Here is a 22,616-nt window from a genome sequence, read left to right as displayed (position 1 = left end):
CCCCAGATACAGGTTACGGGAGCGAGTGGTGCTGGCACCAAAAGGATGGGGGGAGCCTGGACCACGCTGAGCATCTCCAGGGGGTAGGGTGTCAGATGAGGGAAGCCATGTGTGCCACCCTTGGACACACAGGGTGGCATTGTGGATGCTGCTGGGGCGTTTAACAAGAAAAAAGGTGGGGTTTTTTTCTGGAAATTGAAAATGAAGCCCTGGAAACCCAGAGCTGCTTCTCCAAATCTGCCCCCCCAGCCCCAGCAGTGTGGGTCCCCCTTATGAGATAACACAGGCAGCGCGTGGCTGGGGGCTCAGGGACTTGGTGCTGGGAGCAGGGGGATGTGGCAGGGTGTCCTGTGGCTGTGGGGGATTTCTTGTGATGGCATTCAGCTGCCCCTGGACTCCTTCTCCCTGGAGGTGGAGCTGGGCATTGAGGGTGCTGGGAAATGTCCTGGAAAGGACTCTGGGGGGGGACCTCTATAGGTCCAGGGCTGGAGAATATCTGGGGGAAGAGGGTTAGAGCAGCTGGGCTATAGAGATGTGGCTGAGCCTCAGTCATGCTCCCTCCCGTGGTACCCTGTGCCTCACCCTGAGGGTGACCTTCCCACTGTGTGAGGCACCATTGTGTCTGTGGCGGTTTTCCACAGCCCCCAAATTATTCCCTGAGGGTTCCCCACCCTCCCCATCCCTGGGCACGGAGCAGCATCCCTGGGCATGGCTCCCTTCACGGGGAGACACCAGAGGTGCTAGTGGCAACCAGGGGGTGAGATGCTGGAGCAGGGACCTCTCACCCGATCCCCTGGGCTGCCCCACGTGTGACCTCGGTTGGCTGTAGGGCTCCAGAAGACCTTTTCAGCCATGAGCACCACGAGGGATGGAGCAGGAAGGTGGTTTCCCCTCTGGTGAGCAACGCTGAGGCCCAACACATGTAACCGTCAGGGCTGGCCAGAGAGGATCCCTTCTGCTCTGGGGAGCCCCTGGGCAGGTGTTACCCAGCCCTCCTGACGTGTGCTGCTCCGGGGGAGTATTTCTGCTAATTCTGCAGAAGCTGAGGAGCAAACTCATGTTGCACATGTGTCCTCAGGCAGATGGTGTGGACGGTTTCAGGGATGAGTGGTAGCAGGGCTGGGAGACTGGGGAGCCGCTGCCCCCTTCCCCAGCTGGGGTCTGTGGCGAGGAGAGGGGCTTCTGGCCTGTGTGGGACACAAAGATGGATGAGTTAATGGACAGGGAGAGGCTGCTGGTGCCATGCAGCTGCCCCTCGGGTCGGCTGACAGAGGCTTACAGCCTCCCTAGGACCTTCAGAGGGGTTGGGAAGAACCTGCTGCTGGGGCTGGAGGTGAAGTGCATTTTACCTGCCTCCCCATCCTCTTCCTCTCCTCTTGCAGATCTCCGCCTGCAGCTGCTGGATGTGAAGAACAACCCCTACCTGATCAAGGCTCTCTATGGCCTGCTGATGCTGCTGCCCCAGAGCAGCGCCTTCCAGCTCCTCTCCCACCGCCTGCAGTGCGTGCCCAACCCTGAGCTCATGCAGACCACGTAAGTGCTGCAGGGACGGACCCTCAGCATGGGGACTGGGGCCAGGCCAGCCGTCCCCGCTGCAGCTGAGCATCCCCACGATCCCGGACTCAGCCCCGTCGCCCCTCGGCTCCTCTGCGGCCGTGGCTGCTCCTTGCCCCGTGGCCGGGAGCCTGGCTGGGGGGGTTTGTGTCTATATTTGGTAACCCTGGGAGGGCTGTGCCTCATCCACAGGCATTTGGCATCCGGGATGGAAAATTTCACTTGTGGGGTCGCTATGGAAACGAGCAGAGCTGGGAAGGAGGTTTATGGAGAGAGACTCCCAACAGCCCGGGGGTGCTCCCAAAGCATCCCCCCACCAGCCCGGACAGCTATGACAGCACCCAAAAGGACCCTGTCACCCATGCACGCCTGGGGCTGGCTGCTCCATCCCCACCCCTGACCTTCGGGGAGCAGCGATGTGCGGCATCTCCCTGGGGACCAGCCTAAATCCTAGTGCCCCCTGCCCAGGGGTGCTGCCTGCCCGGCTCGTTAGATGCCGGTGGTGGGATTTGCTGTCCAGCCCTCGGCTAATGAGCAGGGGGGAATTGATGATAAAGCCGGGTCTGCCTTTGCAAAGCCCTGGGAACAAAAAGAAGAGCTCCCAAGATGGGCAGGTTTCTGAATTAACCCCTCACCACCACCACTCCTTGGCTTTTAACCGCTCCCCTGGGCTGGCTTTTATCCCTCCTGGCCTCTGGCACTGAGCTCGTACCCACTACCCGGCACTGATTTTAATTGGGGGGGGCAGAGAGGGGGCTACATGTGCTTCTCTCCACCCCTTTTTCCTCCCCTCTAGCCCCGGCAGCGGGGTTTTTTCGAGCAACCAGAGCTGTCAGACGGCCTGAGCATCTGATTAACTCTGACCTACATTCCTTCAAACACCGAAGCCGGCTTTCATAACAAGCCAGCCCCAGCTGCCCCCTCCCCAGCGGGACACTGGGGCCTCAAGAGCCGCCTGCCATCCTCCCATGGGCTCCCCCGTGTCCCCCAGTGGGCATCCCGTGGCTGATTGTCCCCCTCCCTTGCATGGGGAGAGCTCACGGGAGCTCCCTGAGCTGTCCCCACTGCCACCAGCCCTCTGTGCCACTGCACAAGGTTATTTTTTGCTTGCTCATAAAACCAGGCAGGGAATCTGAGGCACATGCTGGCATTCTTTCTGCCCAGTCTCACTGCTTTTGGCTGGAGTGGGTTGGGACAGAGGAGGAACATCCGTGCCAGAGGGGTTAAACCTCCCCTGTGGGGCCAAGGTGCTGAGGCAGATGTCCCTTGCCCCTCTGTCCTGTCCCAGGACCCCTTGGGCTCCATCTCATGCCTCTGGGGGAGGGAAACGGGTCTTTGGGGATGTTTCATGGGGCACCAGCATCTCTAGGATGTCCTGGGCTCAGCTTCTTCAGGACAAGCCCTTGGTGCTGCTTGCGATAGATGCTCGGGGTACGGGCTTCTCCTGCCCCCTCCTGCCCTCACTGTCTGCTCCCCCCCCGCAGGGACAGCACCAAACCAAGCACCAGCTTCAAGAGGGCATCAGCCTCCAACATCGACTACACGGAACTGCTGCAACACTTTGAGAAGGTCCAAAACAAGCACCTGGAAGCGCGACACCAACGAGCTGGGCGGGCAGAGCAGCTGGACCGGCGGGTGGTCCTCTGAGCATCCCTGCAGCAGCCGCGGGTGTGCACGGTTGCTGGGGCAGGGACCAGGGGACACGGACCAGGGGACAGGGACACCGGTTGCTGGCCGCCGGAGGATCTGGTGGGTTTAATGGCAGAGGGAGATGGGCAAGCGCTCGGTGCAGGGCTGGCTTTCCTCCCCGTTGTGCATGTGGATGGTGGGGGAACCTCAGGCTGTGCCTGGCTTCTCGCACAAGCGATGCAGGAATGTGGGGAAGGGTTGCAGGAGGAGAGGGCCAGGAGAAAGCACCTCGTCTTCTCTTGCAATAGGGTGAGGAAACTCCCCTTTGCTTTGCTAATGCCTTCCCCGTGACTGTCAGCTGAGCGCCCAGCCTCCTGCCAGCAGGACCGGAGGGGAAGGGAAGACGGAGGGGAAGGGAAGACGGGAGCAACCCCTGGCCTCCCGCCCTGGAAAACAAGCACGCGGGGCCGCTGGCCGCCTCTCGCCACCCTGACTTCCACCCTCCGGCTCCGAGGCCATGCTGAAGGCTGCCAGCAGCATCTCACCTGGGGACTTGCGCTCCTGTGCATAGCACTTGGCCCCCTCCCTGCACCCACGCACCCTCCCCCGGTGGCACAGCCAGCACCGGGGGGCACGGAGGGTGGCAAAGACCCCCATCGCACCCAGCCCCAGGCTCAGCTCTTTGTTCCTGTGTTGAGCTCCCCATGACAAAATAAACGAGCAATGCAGAGCAGCCCATTCCTGGTACCTGGGCTCCCCATCATGGATCTGGTCCCAAGGGGAGCCAAAAACCCAGCCAGGGCAGGGGATGGCATGGAGCATCTTGCTCAACCCCAAGCCCTGGGCTGGCCCAGCCCTGCCACGTTGGCTCGCCTGATCCTCTTCCCAGCAGGAAAAAAAACCACCGCCGAGATTCTTCCAGGCCACGGTCACAAAACCACAGCACGGTGACAGGCATTTTCCTGGCCCCGAGCAGCCACCAGCGCTGCCTTCGCCCTGTCCCGCGGCGCCGAGGGCCCGTCACCGCCGGCGCGTGCCGGGCTGCCATGGCTCGGGGGGTTGCCATTGCGTCCCTGGCCCTCACCTGATCCCAGGGAAAGGGGGGTTGGAGGAATTCGTGGAGTTTTTATGGCTTCTGGCCTGTTTACAGCAGAGCCAGGCTCTGGCAGCGGGTTCCCTGAACAGCCCCGCACCAGCGCTGCTTTGGCCGGGATAAAGACATTCCTGTCATTCCCGGGAAAGGCCTTTCCAAACCCTGTCACGGCAGGTTAATTTTAACAGCCAACCCTTCAGGATGGGCAAGCGGTGGCTTCCCAAGGCGGCCAACCGCTCGGGGTGCCGGAGGGGTCCATGTTGCCTGTCCCCAACCACTGCTGCGTCGCTGCCGGCGTGGGCCAGGGCTGCTGCCGGCACCGGGGCTCTGCCCATCGCTCCTGCCAGGCTCCCGCCGCTGAGCAGCCTCTTTCCATGCCGAGGGATGGGGTTTATGGGGAGAAATTCCAGCCGGCTGCCGCAGCGCTGAGCCATAATCGTTTCCTTATGGGTGGCTCTTGACCAGCGCCGGCCGGAGCAGCGCAGTGCTGCCAGGGCATCATCGCTGCTGGGGGATCGGGGCTGCTTTTGGGGCGGGAGGGGGAATGGGCAGCTCAGGCTGAGCCCCTCGCCCCCACGGAGCATCTCTTCACTGTGAGGTGCAGCGAGGTGTGTCGGGGCTCAGCCTGGTGCCCCCACATCCCAGGAGGTGGGGATGGGGCCTCGGGATGGCTACGGGAAAGGGTCCGTCTGCGCATCCCTGCGGCTCTCCGGTAACCGAGTGCCCCCAGACATTTCAGAGCTGCCCTCTAACCGCCCTGGAGGGTGTTAAACTTCAGCCCGCCCCAAGGTGGGTGCCTGCAGCACACCCAGGCCTGTACCTCCCCAGGTGAGGAAGGCAGCGGGGGTCAAACAGGCCCTGGGGAGAGGCTGAAGAGCCCTGGCCTGGAGGCAGCACCCCCCCAGGGACCTGGGGCTGCCCCCCAGCATCCCTGGGTGGTCCCGATGCTTACCCCAGCATCCCCAAGCACACCGCAGGGCTCTCCCTCTCCCCATCCAGCACCCCAGGAGCATCCCTCGGGGATACGCCGCTGCCCTGGGAGCAGAGCCCCCCAGCGGGGCTGCACCCCGGACCCCGTGTCCCCAAACATCCCTCGGGGCATCCCTGGCGCTGCTCCCCGACCCTCCCGGCAGCAACCCGAGCACTCCCCCGGCCCCGGCATCCCAACGCACCCTCCGGGCACCCGCTGCTCCCCCCAGGGCTTCCCCCGAGCATCCCCCCGCCCCCCCCCCCCGCCCCCGCCTCACCGCCCCCCCCAGCCCCCGCTCCGCGGCCCCGCGGCGGGCGGCGCATGTGCCGCGCAGGGTCCGCCCCGCTCCGCCCCGCCGCCGCTCCCCGCGCCCCCGCTCCGCATCCCGCTCCGCTCCGCGCTCCGCTCCGCCGCCCGAGGGGGGGGGGCGGCCCAGGGGGGCGGCGGGTCCCGCTCAGCCCCCGGGGAGGGAGGGGGGCGATGCCCCGCGCCGAGCCCCGCCCGGCCCCCCCCGCCGCTCCGCCGCCCCCGCCGCCCCGGCGCCGCCCGCCCCCCCGCCGCTGAGCCTGGCCCGCCGCCGCGGCCTCCCCCGGCGGCGCCGCCCGGCCCGGGCTGCCGCAGCGCCGCGATGGAGACGGCGGAGAAGGAGTGCGGAGCCCTCGGCGGCCTCTTCCAAGCCATCATCAACGACATGAAGGTAGGACCCCCCCTCCACGCCGCCCCGTTCCGCTGCCCTGACAGCGCCCCCCCCCCCTCCCCCGACACCCCCTCCCCGGTCCCGCCGTGGGCACCGAGGCTCCGCTGTCCGGCCCCGAGCCGGGTATCGCGACCCCGAGCCGGGTGCCGGGGTCTGGCACCGGGTGCTGCAGCCCCACACCAGCCCCATACCGGGCATCGGGGTCCGTGCGGGGGGTCGCAGCCCCCCATCAGCCTTGTTACCCATCGTCAGGTATCACAGCCCCACATCGGGTATCGCAGCCCCCCATCAGCCCTGTTACCCATCACCGGGTATCGCAGCCCCACGTCGGGTATCACAGCCCCCCGTCAGCCCTGTATCCATCCCCAGGTATCGCAGCCCCCCATCAACCCTGTATCAGGTATCAGAGCCCCACATCGGGTGTCGGAGCCTGGCACGGGGTGCCGGAGCCCCGCATCAGCCTCATATTGGGCATCAAGGCCCTGCACTGGGCATTGGACCCCGTGCTGGGGATCGCAGCCCCACATCAGCCCGGTACCCGTCACCAGGTATCGCAGCCCCGTGTCAGGTATCGCAGCCCTACATCGGGTATCGCAGCCCCCCATCAGCCCTGTATCCATCCCCGGGTGTCGCAGCCCCACGGCGAGTGCCAGTGCCCCACACTGAGCATCACCGCCCGCTGCGGGCACCGCGTTGCCCCCGCCACCCTCCGCTCCCGGCCGGGCTTTCTGCTGGCCCGCTGGGGGTTGCACCAATGGAACAAAAAGGTCCCCTGGCTCCTCCATCCCATCTCCCATCCGGGGAGAGGACATCGCCTCCCACCCTCCCTGGGAGCAGGATGGGGCCGTGTTTTAAACAAAACCCTCTTTTTTTGTTTATTTTCATTTAAAAATGAAAATGAAAATGCTGGGGGGGGGGATTTTTGCCTGGGGGCTGAGCGGGGAGGAGGGTACCAGCCGGCTTTCTTCATCTTGGGGGGGTGAAATTCCCGCTGCCAGCCCCAGCATTGGGATTTAGCCCCAGTCGGTTTTGGGAGGCAAAAGCTCTCTTCCTCCTCCTCCTCCTCCTCCTCCTCCTTCTCCTCCTCCTCCTCCTCCTCCTCCTCCTCCTCTTCCTCTCTTCTTGCTGCAGCCCAGTCCAGACAATGCTGTCATTGCCAAAGCAGGAGGGGGGGGGGGATAAAAAAAAAATAAAAGCCTTGCTGAGAAGGAGATTAACCCCTTCGAGGGGCAGTGGTGGCTCTGCAGGGCCGGACTCTGGCTCGGGGCTGGGAGAAAAGCCCTGGAGGGAGAAAATCCCGGCTCTCCCCAGGCACCAGCCTCGGGGCGGTGGGGGCCAGGGCTGGCAGGGAAGGGTGCCGGGGTGATCGGCCCCCCCAGATGCCTTCACCCCAGCCACCCCCGCCTGGCAGCTGGAGTAAGTCCCAAACCCCCAGGGTGGAGGTGGGGGCTGCCCGTGCCTCAGTTTCCCCGTTCCCCTGCTGCGGCTGCGGAGGGGATGAGCCAGCCTGGAGCCATCACCTCCCCGGCTGGTGCCAGCGTGGCCACACAGCGATGTGCCCAGCCCCACCGGGATGTGGCTGGGCCGGGAGCCCCTCACCATCACGCACCGGCGTGCCCGAGGAAACCAGGCTGGATGCATTTTCACGCCATTTGTGGGTGGGAAAGATAAAAGAAAAATAATGAAAAAGAAGAAAAAAAACCCCACTACGCTACAGCTTAGGCTTGGCTCCTATCCTGCACGGCGCTGGTGGCCCCTAAGGGTGCATCGTCCCCCACCTCCCAGCCACGTGGGCGTCCCGGTGTGGGCGCTGGGGGACAGGGAATAACAGCCCCCTCCCCAAAGAGTGGATGGCATTGAACGGCAGCGGTGTGCTCAGGGTGCCACGGCCGGACCCCTGTGCTGGGCTCGGGGGCAAAGGGACCTGGTTTTGGTGGTGGGTGGCTTTGTCATCAGCACCTCTCAGCCTGCACTGGAGAGGACTCGGGCAGTGAGGCCTCGTGGCTGTCCCCAAGCTGGTGATGTCCCTGAGCCGGCTTCATTCCTCCCTTCCATCACACTCAGCGTCCCTGGGTGACCTTGGCATGTCCTTGTCCCCATTGTCCTCACCCCCATCCCCCTGCTGCCTGGCATTGCAGGGGGATGGGGGCATCATGACCTGCCCCCTCTTTAGGGGGGAGCCTCCGCTCGCCCTGCCTGGGCTGGCCAGGGGAAGGTGGCCCTGGGACAGTGGTCCTGCCTTCCAGCACTGGCAGTCCCTGGGGACTCACAGCCGTGAGCCAGGGCACTGCCACAAGTGGCACGTGAAGTGGCATCCTCAGATTCCTTCTTTGCCAACTCATGAGGAAATTGGGGCTTTCACGGTCCCCAAACACCAGCGCTGGGCTGGTCCCACACTCCCTCAGTGCAAACCCTGTCCCCAGAGGTGCCACCAGGCCAGGCTCACAGGGATGTGTGATGACCCACATCCTGCAAATCCAGCTCTGGTGCCTGTGTCCCAGCCTGGTGGGCACCCCAGGGAGGTTTGCAAGTCCCAGGCACTGCCATCGGATGGTGGCACCAGGGTGGTGTCACTAGGATGACGGCACCAGGACTGATCTCACTAGGATGGCAGCACCGGCATGGTCTTGTCAGGATGGTGGCACCAGGACTGGCCTCACTGGGATGGCTTTTCTGGGATGGTGGCACTGGGACCAGCCTCACTGGGATGTCATCAGGATGGTCTCACTGGGATGGTGGCACCGGGACTAGCTGTGCCCTGCTGGCACTGGGATCGCCTCACCAAGATGGCACCAGGATTAACCTCACCAGGACAACGCTGACTGGCCTTGCTGGGGATGGTGACACTGGGATGGCTTCCACCATATGGTGGCACCAGGATTAGCCTTGCTGGAATGGCACCAGGACTGGCCTTGCTGGGATGGCAGTGGAGCTGGCGTTACTGGGACTGGCCTTGCTGGGATGGCACCAGCACAGTCTTACTGGGACTGGCGTCTCCGAGATACTGCTGGGACTGGTCTTGCTGGGACTGGCCTCACTGGGACAGCACTGAGATGGCATTGTTGGGACAGTGGCACTGGGACAGCATTGGGATGGCCTCACCACAAGGGCACTGGGACTGGTCTTGCTGGGATGGCCTCACGGGGATGGCATCAGGATGGCACCCAGGTGGCCTCACCGGGATGGCACTGGGATGGCCTCCCTACCACCTGTGACCTGTCCCTGTCCCCACACAACTGCCCCATTCAGGGCTGGGGGGGACCCCAGACCTCCCCTTCTGCCCCCAGCCAGGGACTGGAGCTGCCCGCTGTGGGGCTGGAGTTTGTGGGGCCATCGCTGCACTGGGGGATGGCGCAGGTGCTGGGGGGGCTCTGCTCTGCTGCTGGCCAGGGTCTCGGAGCTTGCCTGTGCACCAGCTCCTTTCCTCCCCTCAAATTTCCAAGTCCGTAAGCTGCCTTTACCCCTTGGAGGAAGAGATCACCCAAAATCCTGAGGTCTCCATGGTCTACGAGGTTGTGTGGCCAGACTGGAAAGGGAAAAACCCAGGAGGGAAAAAGGGTTGTGCTCAGCCTTTATTAGCCATCAGAGAAGCCACACCTAGCCAGGCAGGCCACCCAGCTGCCCCATCCCTCTGTAGCGCTGAAGGGGGGATGTGACCTGCACGAGGAGGGGGTGCAGGCGGGCGAGGGGCTCCAGTTCTCACTGTCCCCTTCCCTCCTTGCAGAGCTCCTACCCCATCTGGGAGGATTTCAACTCGAAGGCCACCAAGCTGCACTCCCAGCTCAGGTGAGTGGCAGGGGGGTGACAGGGGACACCGCCACCCCCCGTGGGCACATCCTGGGGCGCCCAGCACCCGCTGAGCTCCCCCCTCGCTCTCTCACCCCAGGACCACGGTGCTGGCCGCAGTTGCCTTCCTGGATGCCTTCCAGAAAGTGGCCGACATGGCCACCAACACACGAGGTAGGGTCCTCCCCACCCAGGGGTGGGTGCCCCGAGCTGGGCCAGAGAAGGGGACAGGTGGCCAGTGTCCCCTGTGGGGTGTCCCCTGTCCACGCAGCTGGAGTGGGCTCCAAGCAGCAGCTCCACCACGCGTGGAGACATGTCCAACCTGTCCCCTGTGGAGCTTCCCCTGGGAAGCAGGATTGGAACGATGCGGGGGCAGCTGGGGCTGGGGAGTGGGTGAGGGGGGGCACCCATGTGGGTGCTGCTCCTCGCCACCCGTGGGTGCTTAGCCACAGCTTCTCATGGGGCTGGCTTGCTCGCGGGGAGATTCGGGGTAGCACAGCCCCATGCCGTGGTCCCCCGCACCCACCTCTGCCCCCCAGGATGCACCCAGATCTGGGGCTGAGCCACCTCCCGGTGCCCCTTGTCCCCTGCACCCGCCTGGGAGGGGCCCAGGGGGTCCCGGCTGCCTGGGGAGCTCCGGGGAAGGGGAATTAGACGGGAGATGCAGGAGCCCACGCTTGACTGCTTCAGGGATGACCCCCGACACATCAGGGTGGTGGGGAGAGCTGAGGCTGCAGGTGGGACCCCTGTTGCTGTGGGGTCTGGGGCCGGACCCCTGGACCCTCGCTGGGTGCCCGTTGGCAACGAGGAGCCGCTTCCCACCGCTCGGCTTCTGCCAAGCAGATGGTCCCGGGCTGGTTTGCAGACTGGCGGCATCCAGGCCATCTGGAGCTGTGCAGGGAGGAGGAGGAGGAGGCGGCGGCAGCTTGAGCCGGGATCAGCTTTGCCTCCAAACCCACTAGCCCAGTGCACCGGGGGGATTAGGGCTCCCCCGGCTCCCCTCCAGCCCGGGCACCAAAGCGGGGATGCAGCGGGGGGCTGGCGTGACAGGAGTCATCGCAGGGGCCATCAGTGCTGTGCTGGGCAGCGGCATCTCGGGGACACCACCGGACATCCCGGCTGGTGTTTTCTGGGGGGGTGGGGAGGCAGAGCAGCAGGGTGGGGAAACTGAGGCAGGGCGCTGGGTGGGGGCTGGCTGGCGGCTTCGCACGCAGTGCGTGAGTGCGTGGGGAAATCGGATTAGGAGCAGCAGAGGCTGGGATAAGAGCATTAGGAGCCGGATTAGGAGAATACCCCCGCCCCAGAGGAGAAGGCCTGTGGGCTCCCCCATTTCCACAGCGCTGGGGGGTGCCCAAAACTCCTGCAGAGGGCGGGAGGTGTCTCTGGAGGCTTTCTAGGGGAGGGAAAGGCAGAGCGGCCCTCCCGGCTCTCCCGCTTGCACTCCGGGGTTTGGGGCTGCTGCGCTCCCGGCGCTCGCCAGCAGCACTGCCACCGTGTGGCCGTCCTTAGGCTTCAGAGTGAACAGCGGTTTCGCCCAGAAGGGCCGCTCCGGCTTTCTGTTGCTGGGAAGTGCCCCCCCGGAGCTCGGAGCCCCTCCTGGGCTGGGGTCGTGCCTGGAGGTGAGGGACACACGCTGCCTGGCACTGAGCTGGGCACGGGAGCCGGTCCCCGTTTCTCCCGGCTGGCTGCTCGGTCCCCGCCTGGCTGCTCGGTACAGCACCCCCTCCCTTCCCTCCCCGCCCCTCCCCGCGCCGAATTTGAGACAAACTGGGAAAAAACGGGAGCAGGTTTCTCATTTCCAAGCCGCAGGAGGGGATGTTCAGTGCTTTATTTATTAGATGGCGGATGCTGATTTATTTATTTAGTGGATTTATTGGAGGGAAAAGCAAGTCACCCCCAACCCAAAGTGTCCCCAAAGGCCAACACTGGTCACTCCCGCTACAAGCCACCCTGTTCCCAGTATACAAACTGGATTGGGACTAGTGTGGGAGTGTCCCCTGGCCCTCATCAGTGGTGTTTCCCCCCCCCCCAGGTGCCACGAGGGACATCGGCTCTGCGCTGACCCGCATGTGCATGCGGCACCGCAGCATCGAGGCCAAGCTCCGGCAGTTCACCAAGTAAGTGGCCCTGGGGCATCAGTGACACGAGTTGGCCGGGCTCAGCTCCAGGAGGTGCTGGATGTCAGCTGGGCCGGGGTGGGGAGCACAGCTCCCCCACCCCCCGCAGCACTGGCGCTGCCCCACGCTCTCTGCTTCTCTCTCCCTGCTCCAGCGCCCTCATGGAGAGCCTGATAAACCCTTTGCAGGACAGGATTGAGGACTGGAAGAAAACTGCCAACCAGCTGGATAAGGACCACGCAAAAGGTAGGGGCACGCTGGGCTGGATCTGTGCTGGGGGGCTGCGCTGCTCAGTGGTAGGGGGGTCCCCCCTGACAGCACTTCTGTGCCCCCAGAGTACAAGCGAGCCCGCCACGAGATCAAGAAAAAATCCTCCGACACCCTCAAGCTCCAGAAAAAGGCTCGCAAAGGTGAGGGGGAGTTTCCGGGGGGGATACCCCCGCCAGCCCCTCCGTAGCACCTCCAGCCAGGGCAGGCGTCCCGGATGCGGCACCCTGGCTGCCAGCCGGGGGGGGTGGGCACTAGGGGGTCCCGCTGCCCCCCCTGCAGAAAGGGGGTGCCGGCACGGCCCGGGGGTGGCGGGGAGGCGGGGGCGTGTGCCCCGGCCCTCGGCCTCTTTTCACACGTTTTCTCTGTCTCCTTCTCTCTTCCCTCCCCTCCACATCCTTCCTGTAGAGCTACTTGGTAAGTGAACTGCTGGCCCCCCCCCGGCCCCCTCTGCTTCCTCATCTGCTCCCCTCCCCGGGGCCGGGCCACCTCAGTCCGTCTGTCCGTCCGTCTGTCCATCCCTGTGCCCCCACCCTGCTTTTAGCTTAGCTTAGCTTGCACCCCACGTCCTGTGGCGATGCCAGGCCTGCTACGGGGGCACTCCGGCAGGTCCCCTGGACCCAAGCGCCAGGGATAGGGACAGGGTGGCAGAGGACACCCCCCTCCCCAAGGCTGCTGTGGGGTGAGGGTGCTCCGGGACCCTCCTGGGATACGGGCACGGGGGGGGGTGGGACCCGTGGCACACGCTGGGTGGTGAGGATGGGGCGATGTCTCCCAGCCAGAGGGGTGGCCATGGGCCCCCCCAGCAGACTGGGGGGGTGTTGGGGGAGCCTGGCGTTTACGGTACCCCATCTTGCAGGGAAGGGGGACCTGCAACCCCAGCTGGACAACGCGCTGCAGGATGTCAATGACATGTACCTGCTGCTGGAGGAGACGGAGAAGCAGGCGGTCCGCAAAGCCCTCATCGAGGAGCGGGGCCGCTTCTGCACCTTCATCACCTTCCTGCAGCCCGTGGTGGTGAGCGCCGGGGCCGGGCAGGGGTCGGGGGGGTTGCTGCTGCCCGATGGGTGCTGATGCTCCCCCTCATCTGGCCGCAGAACGGGGAGCTCACCATGCTGGGAGAGATCACCCACCTGCAGGGCATCATCGAGGACCTGGTGGTGCTCACCGCCGAGCCCCACAAGCTGCCCCCCGCCAGCGAGCAGGTCAGTGGGGGAGGGGGGGGGAGGGCGGGCACAGGAAGGGGGGAGCATCTTAGGGGGGGCTTAGACGCCATCTTTCCTGCAGGTGATCAAGGACCTGAAGGGCTCTGACTACAGCTGGTCCTACCAGACCCCCCCATCCTCGCCCAGCAGCTCCAGCTCCCGCAAGTCCAGCATGTGCAGGTATGGGGCGGGGGGGGCTCCCCCCTAGGCGCCTCCGGGAAATCCAGCCCCTTCGTTAACCACGGAGGATAATGATGCTCACGGCCCTTGGGGATGCTCACGATATGCGTGTCCATATGGCCAACTGGTCCCCAGTAATGTGGGAGAAACCGGGTGCACTGGGGAGGGGTGCAGGGTTGGGGCTGGTGGACCTATTGGGTGGGACTGGTGCCTGGCACATGCCCCATCCCCTCCGTTTTGGGGACAATGTGAGCGTGCCAGGAGGTTCTGGGGGCAAACGTGTCACCTTTGCCACGTTCCCCAGCCTGTCCCCTGCCACTGGGGGGCCCCAGAATGGAAAGGGACACCCTGGGAGGACCACATGCCTCAGTTTCCCCAGGTTGGGGTGTGGGGCATGTTGCTGGGCTTGCTGCCTGGAGACCCCGCCACCCCCGAACCTCCGTCTTAAACTCTCTTTTCCTTCCTTTGTCCTCCCCACCGGCGTGTCCCCGTGCCCCCCGGCGCCCCCCCAGCAGCGTTAGCAGTGCCAAGGGTGGCATGGCATGGCCCGGCGGGGCTCAGACCTGCTCACCCAGTTCCACCTATCGCTACCGCAGCCTGGCGCAGCCCCCCGCCGCCGCCACCCGCCTCTCTAGCGTATCCTCCCACGACTCCGGCTTCATCTCCCAGGATGCTGCTTACTCCAAACCGCCTTCCCCCCATGCCCTCGGACATCACCAGCCAGGTATGGGGAGGGGGGGGTCGATGCCACCCACCCCCATGCCTCAGTTTCCCCTTCTGTAGAATGGGTGGGTGCTGCTGGGTGCAACACAAGGGTCTCGTGTGGAGGTGATGTGACCCACCCTGAGGCGTGTTTCCAGCTGCGTAGGCATTACAAGAGATAAATATTGGGAATATTGGGGATGTCTGTCCTGCCTGGGAGCAGCACGGGCCACACTGCAGAGAAACCCCGTCTGTGACCCCCCCAGGGATGGGGTACAGGTATCCCCCCCATCATGCCAGGGGAACAGGGTGCTTCCCAATTACCCCAGCCCCATAATACCCAGTTTGTGCCAGTCCCCCACCGGGAAGCATTGAGCAAAGCTTCCCCTTTGCCCTGCATCCCCCCCAGTGCCGAGGATGCTGAGCATCCCAGCTGAGCATCCCAGCTTCACCCAGCCAGTGCTTCCCCGGCTCTGCAGCCCCCGTGCTGGGTCAGATCCCGCTCGCCTTCCTGCATCTGCGGCCGGGGGATGCTGTGTTGGCTGGGGAAGCCGTGGGTGCTGCTCTAACCCGGGGCCGTGGCTCTGGCTGTGCTAACTGCTTCTTCTCTCCCCCTCTGGCTCACGGCTTGGCCTCGCGGCACGGCAGAAGTCCTCCAGCTCGGCATCCTCGGAGGCCTCCGAAACCTGCCAGTCGGTTAGCGAGTGCAGCTCCCCCACCTCGGTTAGTTCTTGCTCCGCTGCTGGAGCACGGGCAGGTGGTGGAAAGGTGAAGCCTTCGTCAGCAGCTCCCTCCTCTTCTCCTCCCCTCCCCGGTGCTGTCCCCCATCCCACTGGGGTTGCGTCTCACACGTGGCTTCTCCCACATCTTGTGGGGTTCAGCCCCCAGATCCCCCCATCCTGCCCTGCCAGCGGGCAGAGCATCCCGGGCGGCAGCACCCGTGGCTCGGGGGACACTGGCACGTCCCTCCTGCCCTTGCCCCTCTTTTGGCTCCCGGTGCTGGTGCCACCAGCATCACCCAGTGGCTTGCATGTTGCAGGACTGGTCCAAGGCCAGCCCCTACGACCAGCCGGTGGTCCCCACCCTGCAGCGGCGCAAGGACCGCGTGGAGCACCTGCGGGAAGCTGAGATGGGCTCGCCTGCCAGCGGGTACCCGAGCATCGGCAGCGAGGATGCTCCCAGGCCCCGGATGTCACCGGCTACAATTGCCGCCAAGGTACTGGTTCCGACAGGGATTGCGCAGAGGTGGTGGGCTTTTGCGGGGCTCCCAAGAGAAAAACCAGGGTGCTGACGGTGTCCCCTTGCCCCCACAGCATGGGGAGGAGGTGTCCCCCGCTGCCAGTGACCTGGCCATGGTCTTGACACGGGGGCTGAGCCTGGAGCACCAGAAGAGCAGCCGGGACTCGCTGCAGTACTCCAGTGGCTACAGCACACAGACCACCACCCCCTCCTGCTCCGAGGACACCATCCCTTCCCAAGGTACCCGCCCTGTGGCGGCGAGGGACACCCAGGGCCACCCAGAATGGCACCCAGAGCTGGGAAGGGGACGGCAGAGGCTTTGGTGGTCCTGGGGCATGGCTGTGCGCTGGGGGTCGTAGCCTCTGGCTGTGGTCCCACCACGTACGGGCTGGTAGGGTGGAGATTTAAGGTGTGTTGGTCGTTCCGTGTGTGGCACAAGTGTTGTGCCACGCAGTAACTGTGGGTTTTCCTGGCTCTTTCGGTGTTTGTTGGGTGTTGGTTGGGTCTTGATGGCTACAGTGGCGCGGGGCAGTGCAGTGGCAGGCAGCACCACAGTGGTGTGTGGGTGGTGATGGTTTGTAATGGTGTTTGTGTGCAGTGACTGGGGACAGGTGGGGGTGGTGGCAGATGGTGGGTGATGGCAACAGAGGTGGCGGCTGGAGATCAAGGAACGACGGGGACAGTCATGTTTTGCTGTGATCATGTTGGCATGGTGATGGCTGAGCTGTTTGCGAGCACACGGTGGTGGTGGAGGTTGGCCGTGACCATGTTGGGATGGCAGTGATCAGGGCGGTTGTGACAATGGTGGTTGGGTTTGGCTATGACCGTGTGGTGGTGATGGTGGAGGCCAGTTGTGATGGGCGTGGATGAGTCTGGTTGTGACCATGTTGTGATGGCAATGACAGGGGCTGGATGTGATCGTGTTGTGATGGTGACGGTTGGGTTTGGTTGTGATCCCAGTGTGACGGTTGGGATGGTTGTGGCTGTCCCGCGGTGGTGATGGTGGGGGTGTTTGTGGTTACCTTGCGATGGTGATGGTTGGGTTTGATGGTGAGCACGTGGTGCCGGCAGTGGTGGGGGCCGGTAGTGATTGTGTTGCAGTCACGGTGGGTGAATTTGGTTGTGGTTGCACTGCGACAGTGGTGGTCGGGGCTGCGATTGCACTGGGGAGGTGGCGGTTGGGTTTGCCAGTGCCAACTGGGCCGCCCCCCAGCCACGCTGACCGTGCTGCCCCTTCCCCAGGCTCTGACTACGACTGCTACTCGGTGAATGGCGATGTGGAGTGTGACCCCCAGAGCGACTTTGACAAGTCCTCCACCATCCCGCGCAACAGCAACATTGCCCAGAACTACCGGCGGATGATCCAGACCAAGCGTCCTGCCTCCACTGCCGGGCTGCCCACCGGCACCAACCTACCAGCCGGCACCACTCCGGGGGTGGCCACCATCCGCCGCACACCCTCCACCAAACCCTCGGTCCGCCGTACCCTCTCCAACGCCGGCCCCATCCCCATCCGACCCCCCATCGTCCCCGTGAAGACCCCCACGGTGCCCGACTCCCCCAGCTACACCGGCCCCACGCGGGTGGGCAGCGAAGAGTGCGTCTTCTACGCCGATGACGCCTCACCGAACCCTCTGGATTTTGCCAAAGCTTCGCCCAAGCGGCTGAGCCTTCCCAACACGGCCTGGGGCGGCGGTGCCATGGAGATCTCCGTCTACCCCGGGGCCGGCCAGCACCTCTCCGCTGAGGAAGAGGAGGACCAACAGCTGGCCGCCAACCGGCACAGCCTGGTGGAGAAGATCGGTGAGCTGGTGGCCAGCGCCCACGCCCTGGGGGAGGGCCAGTTCCCCTTCCCCACCGCCCTCGCGGGGCCTGGGCCCGGCGAGGAGACCCCCGCGCCCCCCCCGGCGGCCTCCATGGACCCCCCGGCCGAAGACATGCTGGTGGCCATCCGGCGCGGGGTGCGCCTGCGCAGGACCGTCACCAACGACAGGTCGGCCCCGCGGATATCGTGATGATGCCCCGGCCAGCGGGGATGCGCCTACCGTGGCCGATGGACCCGCCGGAGGCACCCGCTGCACCTCCCCGGGACCCCCCCGCCGGCACCCGCTGCCCCTGCCCCTCCCTCACTGCCCCCCGCTTTCTGCTCCTCTGTCTCCCCCCCTCCAGCCCTTGCCTTACGTCTTGCCTTCACTGGTTCTCCCTTTGGCTCTTTCTCTCCTCTTTTCTTGTTTTTTCTTTTCCCTTTTTCCTTTTTCTTCTCTTCATTTCTTCTCCTTTTTCTTTTCCTTTTCCTCTTTTCTTCTCCTTCTTTTCTTCTTTCCTTTCCTTTTCCTCTCCCTTTTTTCTCTTTTTCTCTTTTTCTCTTTTTCTTTTGCTCTTCTTCCTCTCCTTTCTCCTTTCTCTTTCTCCTTTCTCTTTCTCCTTTCTCTTTCTCCTTTCTCTTTCTCCTTTCTCTTTCTCCTTTCTCTTTCTCCTTTCTCTTTCTCCTTTCTCTTTCTCCTTTCTCTTTCTCCTTTCTCTTTCTCCTTTCTCTTTCTCCTTTCTTTCTCCTTTCTCTTTCTCCTTTCTCTTTCTCCTTTCTTTCTCCTTTCTCTTTCTCCTTTCTCTTTCTCCTTTCTCTTTCTCTCCTCTTTTTTCTCCCCCTTTCTTTTTTCTCTTTTTTACTCATTCCTTTTTGTCTCTTGTCCCTTTTTTTCCCTCGCTCCTTTTCTCTCGTTCTTTTTTGTCCTTTCCTTTCTTTCACTTTTCCTTTTCCCTCTCTCTTTTCCTCTCCCTGTTTCCTCTTTCCCCTGCCCCCCTCCCCCCCAGCCCCATCCCCGGGCGCCAGCAGGTGCCCCCCCCAGCCCCAGCAGGAGGGGCCGGTGCCAGCGGGGCCACGGCAGGAGCAGCACCAGGAGCAGGGGTCCCTGTCCCCGGCCCCCCAGCTGCCTGCTGGGGGCCAGCACAGCTCAGCCCCATGGCGGGGGTCAGAAGAAGTGGGGAGGGGGCTGCAGAGCAGAGAGGGGGGCACATGTGTGATCGGGCAGGGGGACGGTGGGGGTACAGGCACTGCAGCCCCCTCCAACTTGGGGGGACACTGGGGCGCAGTGGGTGAGGATACGGAACCTCCTCTTCGCCCCCCAAGGATCACTGGGGAGCCCCCCCAAGCCCCCCTCCCTCTCCCTCAGCACCCGCAGACGCTGTGCAGGATCCTGCTGGGGCAGGGTCTGGGGGACAGGGGGTTTCACCCAGGCCCCCCTGAAGCAAAGCAGCTGATTTCTGCCGGCGGCTGGAGGAAAGCACAACCCCCCTGGCCCCCCCTGCTGTACATAGCCCCCCCACTGCCCCGCTGTCTGTCGCATTGCAGCCCCCCCTTTCCCTCCCCCTTAGGAATAACGATTTAGTTCCCCCCCCTTCTCCTGCCCAGAACCGCTGATGCCAAGTGACAAATGTTTGGGTTTGGGGGAGGGGGGGGGGTCTCTTATTTTGTACAGAAAACAAAAAATCCTTGGACAAGAAAAAAAAACCGACCTGTCTTTCGACTGAAGTAACTTTTCTGGTGCTGTTGTTAACTTGGTCCTTTTTTTTTTTCTTTTTTTAATTTATTTCCCCTCCGTGTTCCCGCCTCTGCCGCTGCTTCCCCCCTCCCCATCCCTCTGCCAGGTTTCTTTCTCTTTCTTTCATACCCTCTTTTCTTTTCTTTTTTTTTTTTTTTTTGGTGGTAATTCCCCCTCTTTCCCACCTGCCCCCACCTCAATTTCCATAGTCACTGCTACAAGTAACGAATGCACTGTGAAGATTCCAGTATTAATAAAGGTTGTACTGTAATTAATAGCCTCGCCTGCAGTGGTATGGATGTGCTGGTACCCTGGGGTCACTCCAATAATGGGGGATGGGTGGGATGGTCCCACCACCCCTTTGGGGTGCCCATGGCTGGGGGGGGGGGGAGCGGGGTGAGTGCTTTGCAGGGAGGGTGAGACATCATCATGATCAAGGTGATGGGGGACCCCTGGGATGCAGAAGAGCATCCCCCAGCCCCTCCAGGAGAGGGGGTGCAGGCAGTGCCCCCCCCAACACCTCCACCCATCCCAGCAGCACCCGCGTTGCCGCCTCCTGAATTGCCAAGGCCGATTGCCAAACCTCGCTGGGGCGGCACAACCAGCTGCAGTGAGCGGCAGGGATGGAGGGGCTCGGCGTGGGCAGCGTTTTGCTGACCGGCTGCGACGGGGGCCTGGGGCTGGGGCTGCTGAAGGGCTTGCTGGAGCAGCCCAGCCCCCCTCGGCACCTCTTCGCCGCTTGCCTGGACCCCCAGGGGAAGGTAAGGGGGGCACTGGGGCAATGACAGGGGGGTCAGCTCCGGGATGGGCTGGGAAACACAACGCTTGGGGGTGCCACTGTCCCCAGCTGGCCTGGGAGGGGTCTGGGTGTCAGCATCTTGCGCTGTGATGACATGGGAAAATAGTATGTTTATATGTATTTAAATTTTTTCTGCTCTTGGCATAGGTAAGTGCACGGTGGGTGTGCTGGGAGGGGGGTTGTGGCAGCTCCCACGCCGGTGGCACTGCTGCCGGTGGCTTTGAAGCTGCTGGGTGCAGCTGGGTGCAGCGAAGCAGAGACTCGTCCCCAGTCTCTCCCACGGGAGCTTGTCAAAACCTGTCGGCTGCGGCACGTGGGGGCAGCCTGGTTCCCGTCTCAGCACGCCACAGGGCCACCCTCCCGCTGAGCCCCCCACCTGACACCCCCCTCCTCCCTTTCTCCATGCAGGCTATCAACGAGATGGCTTTGGGCAACCCCAACGTCGTGGTCCTGCCTCTAGGTAGGTGCTGTGGGTGGAATGAGGACGAAGCCTCTCAGGATTTAATGGCACCCATGGGTGGCTCCGGGAAATGCCACCTGAGCGGGCAGGTCCCTTGGTTTGGTTCAGCCCAAACAGGTCACTGCTGGCTCAATGACTGGGAGCTGCCAGATGTCCTACAGCATCTTGCCAGGGACACGGCCACCAGCCTCGTCCCAAGCCCTCCTGTCCCCTTGCAGACGTGACGGACCCCAACAGCATCAAGGCGGCAGTCGGGAAGGTGCAGGAGGAGGTGGGAAGCGCCGGCCTCAACCTCCTGATCAACAACGCCTGCACCACACGCCGCAGCACGCTGGCCACCGAGACGGCGGAGAACATGACCCTCGTCTACACCACCAACACCATCGGGCCCCTGCAGACAAGCCAGGTGAGGCCACAGGCACCCCTGCCCCAAATGCTGGCAGCATGGGAGGAAGAGGATGCTGATGCCCAAGCATCTGTCCCCTGCAGGCGTTCCTGCCGCTGCTGATGGAAGCAGCCGAGGCTGAAGGGCAGCGTGGGATGAGCTGCAGCAGAGCCGCCATTGTCAACATCTCCAGCATCCTGGGCTCCATCGGGGCGGTGGAGGCTTGGGAGGAGAGGCAGGACATCTGCTACCGCTGCAGCAAGGTACCACCGCTGGGAGAGCAGGGAGGAACATGGGGGGTCCCCTCCCGCCATGGCGCTGCCAGCCTATGATGGTGGTGGTTGGGCTTGTCCCCTCCAGGCTGCTCTGAACATGCTCACCAAGTGCCTGGCCCTGGAGTATGGGGGCAGTGGGATCCTCTGTGTGTCCGTGGACCCTGGCTGTGTGACACCTCCCTTGGAACAGGGGATGGTGAGTAAGGAGAGATGCATGGCCGCCCTGGCTTGGCAAAGTCCCGTGGGCATCCCTTCCCATGGACATCCCTCCTGGGGGGGGGGGCATCCCTTCCCATGGACATCCCTCCTGGGGGGGGGGGCATCCCTTCCCATGGCCATCCCGCCTGGGGGGGGGGGCATCCCTTCCCATGGACATCCCTCCTGGGGGGGGGGCATCCCTTCCCATGGACATCCCTTCCTGGGGGGGGGGGGGGCATCCCTTCCCATGGACATCCCTTCCTGGGGGGGGGGGGGGGCATCCCTTCCCATGGACATCCCTCCTGGGGGGGGGGCATCCCTTCCCATGGACATCCCTTCCTGGGGGGGAGGGGGCATCCCTTCCCATGGACAACCCTTTCCATGAACATCCCTTCCCATGGCCATCCCCTCCCTAGGCACCCTTTCCCAGAGGCATCCCTTCCCACGGACACCCCTTCCCAGGTGCACACCCCGCCCCGTGCAGCCCCTCGGGCTAGGGGTGCTGTGCCGCTGCAGCAAAGAGCCAATTCCCAGCTCTCCCCCCAAACCGTCCCGTTTTCCTCCTTATTTTTTATTATTCCACTTCCCATCCCGGCCGCATGTCAGCAGAGGGCACCCCGCGCTCGGCTCTGGTGGGAGGGCTGCACCCAGGCTGCCTCCCCAGCACCCCAGCACCCCGGGGCCGCAATCCCCCCCAATCCCTCTCCTCAGACCATGCGGGGCAGGCAGGTGCAGTTGGAGATGAGCAGCCTCTCGCAGCGTGGCTGGGCAGCTCTTACACCTGCGCTGCCTTAGGGATGGGACAAAGGAGTCTCTTTTTTATTAGGAACCATAAAATTAACCTCCCCCCTTATAGCACCCAAATTAGGGACAATTACTTTGTGCAAAGCCACATCCCTTGGCTGCTGGAGCATCTCCAGTCTCTCCCAACCTGCCCTGGCCAGAGCTGGCATCCCACCGTGCCGCAGGCTGGGGCTGGGGGGGCTGGGAGGGGGTTTGGCCTCATTTTGTCCCCCATGTCCTTGAGTTCAGCAGGGCCCAGCGACAGTGGAGGAGAGCGTGCAGGGCGTCCTGCGGCTGCTGGCCCGGCTCTCAGCCACCAGCAACGGCACCTTCTGGGACTGGAGAGGGCACAGCCTGCCCTGGTGAGAGCGGTGCCAGGCCATGGCAGCCACCAAGCTCAGTAAAGTTAATTAATTACCATTTCCAGGCTTGCTCTGGTTCTGTGGGGTGAGAACAGGGACCCCCTGCTTGCGGACTGAGAGCTGAGGTCGCTGCCCCCCCAGGGATACTGAGCGGTGTGGGGCAGCAGAGGGAAGGATGCTCCAAGCGTGGTCCTGCATCCTGGTGCCAGGCTCTGCTGGGGCATCCCTGGGGTCCTGAGGGGCACATCTGGATATGGCCCTGCTCTGTGGCCACAAGCCACACTGGGTGGGGGCTTGGGGGCACCCCAAGCAGCTCCAAAACCAAGACCATGGGGCAGCCTTACCGGAGCTCCCCCAAAACCAGTTGGCCTTTCCA

At 63.7% G+C, this 22,616-nt stretch overlaps 3 protein-coding genes across 3 annotated transcripts in view; all 3 read left to right on the top strand.

The window, feature by feature from the left end:
* VAC14 (VAC14 component of PIKFYVE complex) overlaps positions 1–3,916 on the top strand; it is a 64,093-nt gene extending 60,177 nt beyond the window's left edge. Inside the window, exons 18-19 of the mRNA XM_040615271.1 lie at positions 1,383–1,533; positions 3,039–3,916. Coding sequence (XP_040471205.1) covers positions 1,383–1,533; positions 3,039–3,201 — 314 coding nt within the window. The 3' untranslated portion in view covers positions 3,202–3,916. The remainder of the gene's footprint in view (positions 1–1,382; positions 1,534–3,038) is intronic.
* A 1,880-nt stretch (positions 3,917–5,796) lies between these two features.
* Positions 5,797–17,737, top strand: MTSS2 (MTSS I-BAR domain containing 2). The gene is given in 16 exon segments (XM_040615609.1): positions 5,797–5,943; positions 9,668–9,729; positions 9,830–9,903; positions 11,762–11,846; positions 12,001–12,092; positions 12,182–12,256; positions 12,522–12,530; positions 12,973–13,130; positions 13,211–13,318; positions 13,401–13,498; positions 14,011–14,194; positions 14,196–14,222; positions 14,849–14,923; positions 15,240–15,416; positions 15,514–15,679; positions 16,682–17,737. Coding segments are annotated over 16 exon segments (2,232 nt in total). The 5' UTR covers positions 5,797–5,874; the 3' UTR covers positions 17,455–17,737.
* A 1,864-nt stretch (positions 17,738–19,601) lies between these two features.
* Positions 19,602–22,350, top strand: LOC121097987 (C-factor-like). The gene is made up of 6 exons (XM_040615478.1): positions 19,602–19,739; positions 20,186–20,237; positions 20,456–20,643; positions 20,727–20,885; positions 20,983–21,093; positions 22,131–22,350. Exons 1-6 carry the CDS (start codon positions 19,602–19,604, stop codon positions 22,242–22,244), a joined length of 762 nt encoding a protein of 253 aa, XP_040471412.1. The 3' UTR covers positions 22,245–22,350.
* The last annotated feature ends 266 nt before the right edge of the window (positions 22,351–22,616 follow it).

The sequence above is a fragment of the Falco naumanni genome, chromosome 15 (assembly GCF_017639655.2).
Source record: "Falco naumanni isolate bFalNau1 chromosome 15, bFalNau1.pat, whole genome shotgun sequence".
NCBI classification, from domain to species: domain Eukaryota; kingdom Metazoa; phylum Chordata; class Aves; order Falconiformes; family Falconidae; genus Falco; species Falco naumanni.
This window is presented reverse-complemented; position numbering and strand designations above follow the sequence as displayed.

What these genes read in the sequence shown, in the direction of transcription:
- LOC121097987 (XM_040615478.1), top strand. Translation starts at nt 19,602, where the DNA reads ATGGAGGGGCTCGGCGTGGGCAGCGTTTTGCTGACCGGCTGCGACGGG. An exon ending in GGCCCCTGCAGACAAGCCAG is followed by an intron (nt 20,644 to 20,726) that starts GTGAGGCCACAG and finishes TGTCCCCTGCAG; the next exon opens with GCGTTCCTGCCGCTGCTGAT. An exon ending in TCTGCTACCGCTGCAGCAAG is followed by an intron (nt 20,886 to 20,982) that starts GTACCACCGCTG and finishes TGTCCCCTCCAG; the next exon opens with GCTGCTCTGAACATGCTCAC.